Source organism: Colias eurytheme, chromosome 3 (genome assembly GCF_061535395.1).
Source record: "Colias eurytheme isolate Ceu_HAF_F1 chromosome 3, ilColEury1 Martin Lab GWU primary, whole genome shotgun sequence".
Classification (NCBI taxonomy): domain Eukaryota; kingdom Metazoa; phylum Arthropoda; class Insecta; order Lepidoptera; family Pieridae; genus Colias; species Colias eurytheme.
Window position 1 is genome coordinate 4321092 of NC_142982.1, and position 9720 is coordinate 4330811.

The 9720-nt window shown below is 34.6% G+C and overlaps 1 protein-coding gene and 1 long non-coding RNA gene across 2 annotated transcripts; both read left to right on the top strand.

The window, feature by feature from the left end:
- Positions 1 to 3179: 3179 nt before the first annotated feature.
- LOC149909493 (uncharacterized) lies at positions 3180 to 3756 on the top strand. The gene is made up of 2 exons (XR_016458313.1): positions 3180 to 3258; positions 3526 to 3756. It is a non-coding gene; the product is annotated as an uncharacterized LOC149909493 (long non-coding RNA).
- A 2034-nt stretch (positions 3757 to 5790) lies between these two features.
- LOC149909494 (uncharacterized) lies at positions 5791 to 6893 on the top strand. Its single transcript, XM_090117588.1, has one exon. The coding sequence runs from the start codon at positions 5901 to 5903 to the stop codon at positions 6582 to 6584; it is 684 nt and encodes a 227-aa protein (XP_089973714.1). The 5' UTR covers positions 5791 to 5900; the 3' UTR covers positions 6585 to 6893.
- Positions 6894 to 9720: the final 2827 nt, after the last annotated feature.

The window sequence follows — 9720 nt, forward strand, 5'->3', positions numbered from 1 at the left end:
TTTCTGTACCTAAACCCACACATACAAAACTCCCTTATAAGTTCACACTCAGAAGAACAGTATGACTATGAGTTATGACTTATGACTCATAAGAGCTCTTTATTGAACAACGCAGTAGTTGATAAATAATAATTGACTTGAAATAATATGTTATAATAATGTCTTAAAACACTCAAATTTAATGATGTCCTGTATACAGTACACGATTAGAATAGTTACATATATATATACATATAAGTAGATATTATAAATTCTAGGTACTTAGGTACATTAATTAAATTAACTCTTCATTCTATAATTCTATATCTACCTAGAGTACCTTTAGTGCTATATTATGTGTAAGTTGTAACCTCATGCAACCTAGTTGTAATTATTGTAAATTGTAATATCACTTTGTAATGCAGTTTATTTCATGTAGCTTTATACAGCGAACATACCTTACAAAATATCTAATCTAATATTACTTATACTGATATAAGCAGATACCTATGAACATGCTATGAACCTTGTATTTAAAATTTTAATAGAAGACAGAAACTAAAAGAAAAAACATACATGTGTAATTAATTCTCATTTATGATTGACTGCAAAAACTAGTCTTGTCGTGGAATATTACAAACACTATGATGTCATGGTGGATTAAATTACTGAGTACCTATGACCTTGCTTTTAATTGTCATGTGAAAAGTTTTAACAAGAATTATTGTTATAAATAATATAATATCAATACTTATACTAAAACATCGAATAACTTTAATTAATAATTACTTAATTACTTATACTTTGTACCTACCTGTAGTATACATATTGTCTCGTACAAGTTATAGGTATTATATTTATGTCGTCGACTTCAATATATTATGTGATAAGTTGATAATACACCGAATAATTACCTAAATATTTCATTGAAATTATAATTTTTTCGGCCTTAGTCATTTCATTAAATAAAAATTTGTTCAGATATTTTAAGTTTTAACTTAGTTTTGTTTATACATAACTTCTTTATTCATCGTATTTACAATAAAAATAATAGAAACAAAATACTTACTTTTACCTTACTTACCATTCAATTTGCGAAAAAATAATGACTTGTCAATTTTTCTGTATGTAGGACTTAGGTTGCTAGTTTAGGAGATACTGTATCGTGCAGAAACCCTTTTTTGAAGTTGGCGGCTGCGGGAAAAGGGCGCCTACTCCAATAACGCTTCTACTGATCCCCCTATTTCATATCCATCAAATAAAATTGCGTCCCAATTAAATATCTTATCATGATTGAGTCTACAAAATCTTTCGTTGGCATACTCAGCTACCGCGTACCATCGTCACAGAATATACTAAATAGTATGCCATCGTTTCGTAGTAGTTAGAATGCCATGATGAGGAGTACATATAATATAATGATATTATGTTCTATAGGTTTTTTTTTAAACAAAAATATTGTTTACTAAATTGTAGCTGTAACATGATGTAATAATGTACACTATAGCTACATCTATCTACCCATCTACTGGTAGCAGACCAGATGATGACTATGGATTATTCTGTCAAGACCAAGAAGGAAGAGAATTATTTTTCGTAAAAATCTAAAACAAAAGAATGAGAATTCTTAGATGTCACATTTTATCACATGAATATTATAATAAAACTAGCGGCCCGCCCCGGCTTCGCCCGTGGTACATATGAAAAATAGATGTTGGCCGATTCTCAGACTTACCCGATATGCACAGAAAATTTCATGAGAATCGGTCCACCCGTTTCGGAGGAGTATGCAGACTAACATTGTGAGTTGTGACACGAGAATTTTATATATAAGATAATTTAACATTTCTGTACATTGAATATTGAGAAAAAATGAATGTTTTATTGACCCAAAAACAATAAAAATACAATTTGTTTGTCTGAATATATTTATATGCTTTAGTCACATAAAAACCACTGAACAAAACGGAAGCACCAGCTTTCAAATAGGTACTTAATAATATTACATATCATCAAAATCGGTTCATCCAGTTGTAAGTTCTGAGGTACCTAACAAACTCAAAAAATGGACAGTCGAATTGAGAACCCCTTCCTTTTTTAAGTTAAGTAGTTGAAAATTAGATATAGGTTTCTAATTAGACCTTTTGTTAAAATAAACATTTGACGTGGTAAACGAGCGTTTTCAAAAAAAAGTGTACCCCTCACTTTCGGCCTGTCCCCTGTGTTTCAAGTCGAATAACAAGTAAAATTTATATGATGGCTAATTATTTTAATGCTTGAAAAGTATTAAATACATCATAATTTGATAAATGCAAACAATTAATTCACGGAAACATTGCGTACTATTTTTTAAATAATCATTTTTAAAACTAAAGTGTCCGTTTTTGGCGTGTCCCCATCCAAGTTCTTCGATGTTAGAGAAGCGATTCTAAAAAGTTTTATACCAAGGTACCATAAGTTTTAGTGTCGTCTAAAAGTACCTACATTTATTTGCGAATCGTCGCATGTAGTTCATAATTAAGGCCTTATAATCGTTTAAAAGCAATTTGATTTCCAAAAATATCTTAAAAAGTGGTACCGACCGGACATGTCGGGTTTATCACGGCTAATAATGCCACTTACAAATTGCACGCCTCATAAGCGAAGCGTTGAGGTGGGTACTACTGTCACTTCGCGCAAAACATCTGATTTTTCAAACTTAAAATGTCTTTATGTATCATACATTGCACTTGTAAGATAATACATACACACACACATTAAGAAAAAACACTATTTTTAACGTTCATGATATTTTTGATGTCATTTTTGTTATTTAAACTAGTTAAAAAACAGTTTAAAAAAGTTCTGTCTTGGACGTCCGTGTGTCTGTATGTGCGGATCCTTTTTCTTGTTAACACGATAGCGACCGAAATACTTTACTAATCGAGTCTTTTTTTTTCTCTTACGCTTGAGTATGCTCAGGAATAGAACCCTTTCATTTTTCAGGGTCTGATTCGATGTGGTTTAATTGTTATTAAATAAACAAAAATAATAATTAATAAATATTTATTAAAAAAAAATTATGAGGCGTGCACTTTTGGATTTTCCAAATTATTTTAGATTACTATTTGAATTTTATAAATGGCAAAATTATCGTTTACTTTCACCATCCGCCAATTTAAAAAAGCTTATTTTCAAATACAGTTCGAGTAAAACATGGTAAAACAGAAGTGTTTTGTGAGTGCAACGGCCGTTGCAATTTCTACTGTCTGGTTTGAGACATATTATTACTTGATACAGGTAAGTAAACATCGTTTAAATACTTTCAGAAGATGAGCAATATATTCATTAACCGTTATTTACATTTGATAATCAGTGTAGGCACATTTTTTCGTCAGAATATAATTTTGACTAAAAACTGAAAAGAAAACGTCACGTCAGTTTTGCAACATTTTGCTTCGTGACCTATAGGCTGACAAGAAAAGTCGCAAAACTGCAGCATAAAGCCAAGTCTAGATTGTCATTGTAATATTCTTCATAATTTTTATAATTTTTTCATATTTTTAGGTTTCACTAATCTCGGGACCAAAAAGGACATGTATAATTTGCAAAAAATGGTATTGCAATGAATGCGTTGGTCAGCAGGTATACCCTGAATACATAATATGTGATACATGTATGGAAAGTTAAAAGGTGTAGGTAGTGTAACTCTGAGTTTTACCCTAAAATTGATACTGTGTCAAACTGTGTGTTGGTGTATTTTTTTTATGAGACTAAAATAAAATTTTTGTAAACGTATTCTCGGTTTTATTTTAACCATGTTAATTGGATTCAATATAAACCTAGCCTTATAAAAAATGGTCTATCGGTTTTGCGACAGTCCCCCGTTTTGCGACAAGAAAAATTTTAGTTTTTACATTTTTTTATTTTAAGGGACACAAATAATTTGATTTCAATATTGAAAATGGTTTAACTGTTCCGAAATAAAATAATCACTTTGCCGATTTTAATCGAAATGTATTAAGTATCGTAAAAGTAACGGCTACTTTGGCATCAGCTGTGGCAAAACAGAACTTAAAGCTAGTTTAATAGGAATTTTAATTATTTGTCGACTTCAATTTTCTATTTTTTAAATAATGTATGTTATAATCTTCGTAACACAATCAAAATATTTTGCGTCTTTCTTCGTAGTTAATAGTTATATGAGCATTGATGACTGTCGCAAAACTGACACTTTTTTTCACAGTCCCAATTTATTTTGATGATTTCTCGTAAAACAAATTAATCTGCAAGCAATTAAATATAATTTCACTTACTATGATGTATATTTAAAATTTCTAAATCAAAATTTTATTAAAAATGCAACATTTAAAATTTATCCATAAATTCAGCCATGGTACACTTTTTTTTGAAAACGCTCAAACACATCCGAACTCTGTAGTCGGAAAAAAGTAAGGTAATTCTCCTGTTTCTTCGAAAATTCACGAAGTTCAGAATACATTTTAGTCTACCCGAGCATAGCCCCGGATGGAAAACTAGTTAAAAAATCGTTTTACAGGCAACTACTAGACTTACATAATATAGATACTAAAGTCTTGAGTAAATAAATAATACATATTATACCTTCCTAGTTCCTATCTACATATTAAAGATAATTTAAGGCAAATACATATATTTTATGTTAAATTATTATCATATTCATACCTAGATCAAGAAGGATTAAATCTTTATTTGCGCGCAAAGGGACGCTGTTTTCATAAGTTTCACGGTCACCGGACTCGAGGTAGGCACCGTGAGCGAGCGGTCTTATCGTGCATATGCACAAAAAATAAAACTGACTTTCCTCGAAACGACGATGGCGCTAAGTTGCCAATGCATAATGAAAGGTATAAATATCCCCAAACTTGCATTGTACATACGCCTTTTTCTATACGGACGAGTCGAGCTGAAATAACTTGTTGATGTGAGTTGCGGCAACGCGGGTGTGCGCGGGTGCAAGGGGGTAAGCGCCGCTGAGCGACGGCCTGTCTACGGGCGGCGAGCCGGCGACACCCTGTCTGCCACGGACGGCGACGTTGTCGCACCGTGCACATTCTTGTCCGCCCGCGCCCCCCCACCTCTCGTTCTACTGGCTCATGAACGCCCGCGCGCTGTGACCATTTGGCAACATCGCATGCAAACTTGTTTCGTAAACGGATGTGGCAGCGACCGAGGCAGGGCTCGGTATGCTATCTATTTCTTTTACTCACATATAGTTGTGCTTGAAAGAAAAGGATAGCAATGGTGGCGCTACGTGCTATCGGCTCCCACTTGCGGCATTTTTTCACGCCGAGAACGAGGCGAGATTAATATATAAAGTTGTGTTCACATACTTGATCATATTATTTTGAGTAATAATATTATTCATTATAAAATGAACGCATCAACAAGTCTCACAGAGCAATCTTTAAATATTTATAAATGAAAATCGTCACTGAAAATTTTAATATCTTCGGTTTCAAAAAAAATAATCAAATGTTTTATTCCTTTAGTTACACTGAATTTATTAACAGGCACATCAAATAATAATAATTTATAACATAAACATTAAACATTCTTCTGCCTCCGCTTGGACAATTTTTTTTTAATAAAACATCTCCTATTACATACTTCTTTAATATAATACTTATTAAATTATTCGTTTTTTGTAATGGTAGATTAATTAAAAGAAAATACAATCAAAACGTATAATATGAATCATGAACACAAATATAAATGATAATAATAGATTGAGTCATTGTGTACAAAGCCTAATGGATATACGCGGCTCAGTCGAGCGCTGTCGGCTCGAGGCCTGTACGCGCCGCGGGCACCAAGCGCGCCGCCAACATCCGCGCTGCGTTGAGCGAGCGACAGTCAGTTCGGCGCCGACAGCCATCACGCGTACACGTTTGTCTAGTAAAATGGCCGCTGCCCACACGCACTCGGCCCCCGCACCCTCCGAACGTCGCTCTGAGGGCCGCGCTGGTTCCCGCCGTATATTCCCACCACAATTCAAGCTACAAGTTCTCGATGCGTATAGACGAGACGCCCAATGCCGAGGAAATCAACGTGCCACAGCGAGAAAATTTGGTATTCACCGCCGGCAAATCCAGAAATGGCTACAAGCTGAACCGGCTCTACGAGCAGCTCTTTTGAGAAGAGCCCCACAACCTGCGCCTTCGCCACCGCCATACTCTGTCGGATCACCAGAGAGCGCCCGATTGCCTTCTCCACCACCAGCAGTTCTACCTACACCTGTGCAAGTGCCTACGCCAATTGCAGCTCCTGTTCCAATTACGTTCACGGCGGAGCCCATTGATCTATCCGTGAAACGGCTTTCACCGCCTCCTGCACCGATTCCGTCCTACGCTCCGCGAGCACCATTCGTACAGGAACCCACGCGAAAGCCATTCAAGTTGTTTAGACCGTATCTATTAGAAGACGATGAAGAGAAACGACCAGCTATTGCATCTCTGCCAGTGACGAACGGCGTTCACGTGTCGGCGTTTGTGCCCGTACAAAGTGCGGCTGGATGTGCGCTCGCCGCGTGCTCAGCGCCGCATTGGTGCGCGCCCGGCCCCGCTTACCAAACTCCTCTGAGATGAGACCATTCTGCCGGGGTTCTACCGCAATCCATCTGTGATCTAGTCGCCGAAGACGCCCTACTGGCGCCGCCCGGGGCGTAGCCCTCCATCACCGTGCCTTAATTAATATTAATATAAAATGTCGCCATAGTGCTTTACGCCGTCGTCTCGAGACGACTGCTTATTTTTGTGTATAAAATTATTCTAGATTTAGATTAGATTTAAGATACAAATGTATTTTTATATGTGGGATTTATAAAGTATACCTACATTATTGAAGATTGATTATGATTCTTTAAATATTATTATTATATAATAAAATGTTGTTTACTAAAATATATTTTAATTTCGCTTACCTTATTATGTGGGAGGCAGGTAGCGCCGGCGCCATCCACCTTACCTACCTGATATTATCCCATCGCTTACACAAAGTATCTGAACAATACCGTACCTATACAATATTCATTCATCATTTTTTTTTTCAATGCAACCAGTCAGAATCAAGTCAAAATCAGTTAGCTGGATGAAGTAGTTAGATAAAGTAAAATATAAGTAACTGATTTAATTTAAACATTCTGTATTATTAACTCATTGCAACTGTTATTCCATAATATTACCACATATTACTATCAGTAAACAGTTACATTCTATAATTACTTCGAAATCTCTAGATATTATTAATTAATAAAATCTAGCATATATTATGTTCTTTATAAATAAATAAATTATAATATGTAAAGTTGGAACATTTCAACTTCGTATAACAATATGAATTTTATAAGCGATACGATCTATTCTTACTGGTTGGCGACTAGAGTCACCTCTACGACTCCACAATCCACATGACTATCAGAAGTTTACGTCATTCGAGATAAGAACTGACTCTCAAGTTACGCCTGCTACGAGTAGTGTGCTGTGTGACACACCAGAAAACGATTTTTCGTTGCATTATATCTACGACAAGTGTATGTAGTATATAATGAGAATTTATGGTAGTTAGGTAGGTATATGGTGGTACAAATCGATGACAACATTATGGTGACTGCAGGTGTCGAGCATGTTGGAAATGCGGCAAAAGGATGTGCGTATAGATACCTACTCAATGTTTCTTAGAAGTTTGAGACTTAAATATTAAAAATTAAAAGTACAGCAACAAGCAGCACAGAGTTTGTGCTTTTTCTACTAACGTAACGTACGAGTAATGAGTACCTATATGTATAAGTTTGACGTAGGTATCTGTCCATGCGTGTGTCTGACCGCTGACGGTCTGTCTACGTCTCTTACCTACAGAACGGAAGAAGCGATTTCAATTTGGTCTTTTATTAATTTTTTTAAATATCACTTATTCTTATTTATAAAGATAAGAAAAAAGCATTTGTATATACATATATATTATAAAGAATTTGAATGCCATAAAACCAAAAATATCAAATTCAGTTCTTAGACTGTTAGACATGTTTGATGAAAATAGGATGAGCTAATTAAAATATACCTATTTATTCAGTAAATATATATGTACTCTTTTCTAGTTGATGTGAGGTACTTATAACTTCTTCATTTTACAACTCTCTCAATATGGATATCTTAGAATACATGTATCTACATCTACACTATATATGTAATAATATTATAAAGAGGAAAACTTTGTTTGTTTGTTTGTTTGATTGTAATGAATAGGCTCATAAACTACTGGACCGATTTTAAAAATTCTTTCACCATTCGAAAGCTACATTATCCACCAGTAACATAGGCTAGGTTTTATCCCGGAAATCCCACGGGAGCGGGAACTATGCGGGTTTTTCTTAGAAAACGCGGGCGAAGCCGCAGGCGGAAAGCTAGTTAAATTATATATGCGTAGACGTTATTATTTTGAACTGTAGGTTTTTTAATTCTATGCCTGGACTAGGTACGATATTCTTGCACTGTGAAATTGTGTTGTTGTTATCAAATGTTTACAATATACACAAAGCAGATAATATTTTACATTCAAAATGATTCCTACAATGTTTCACACTTTGCACCTGTGGATGAGGACGGGCGGCTAGTTTGTTGCTATCCAGTGTTTACTGTTAGCCAGAGAATATAACTAGTGTGCTACGTGACCATTTAATTTGAATTTAATGTGTTGTTTTGGTAATACCCCACATAATGTAATGACAGGTTGCCCGTTGCTCATTACTAAAATCAGTTAATATTCATAAAAATTAACATGACGCACTTCAGGAAGCCGGATAGTAAACAAACTTGAAAATTTATCAAACAAATTAATTTATGTATGTCTTCATAAATGCAGTGAAGAATCAAGAAATACATATATATATGATGTGCGCTATAATTATCGTTTATCTATATAGATTTGACGGTTGACCTATTACGTTTGCATATGGCGTTGTTGCGCATTGCTATAATATTATTTCATACATATATTTGCAATAGATAACAATTTATGATTGATAATGTTTTGTATTCCAAACAATTGTAGCGGCTGGTCCAATGTAATTGCGCAATTACTGTTAGACAAAGATTGTAGTTGTTAAATGCTAGTGTTTTTGTAATATGTTATACACGTGTACAATTGATATCTATAAAGTATTTAAAATATGAGTGCACTGGTATTTTTAATCAAAATTTTAAATAGGCATATTTTTTATCTATGGTTCATATATATGTAGTCTTAGTATGTAGTATGTAAAATGTAAATGTTCAAAACAAGAGTATAATTATCAATCTTCGATCTAGCAGGGAAATTTATCATTCATTTGTTTGTAAATTAATAAGAACAGCTGGCAGCGCGTTATATGTCCATGAAAGAAGAGTACATACGATTGTCATGTAGCAGAGTATGCAGGCAAATGATAAAGGCAATAACTGATGGTTATGCTCGTTTATGTACGTCGAGCGGCGACGCGCAGTCTGGCGTGGCGTGGACGCGCCTTCAAGTCTCACATATTGCACTATTCGGTGTTTGTATTATCTGTATTCTTTCGTGTCACTAAAATCTGTATTTATTTATCTTATATCTTATACAAGATATGTTCCATTGGTTCCATGTAACTCCATTTAATTTTGTCTGGTTTTTGTGTAGGTGATTTAGATGCGCCATTAATATTACAGTAGCACCTCTATAAGTCGAATATCAAGGGAGACGCCAAAAAAT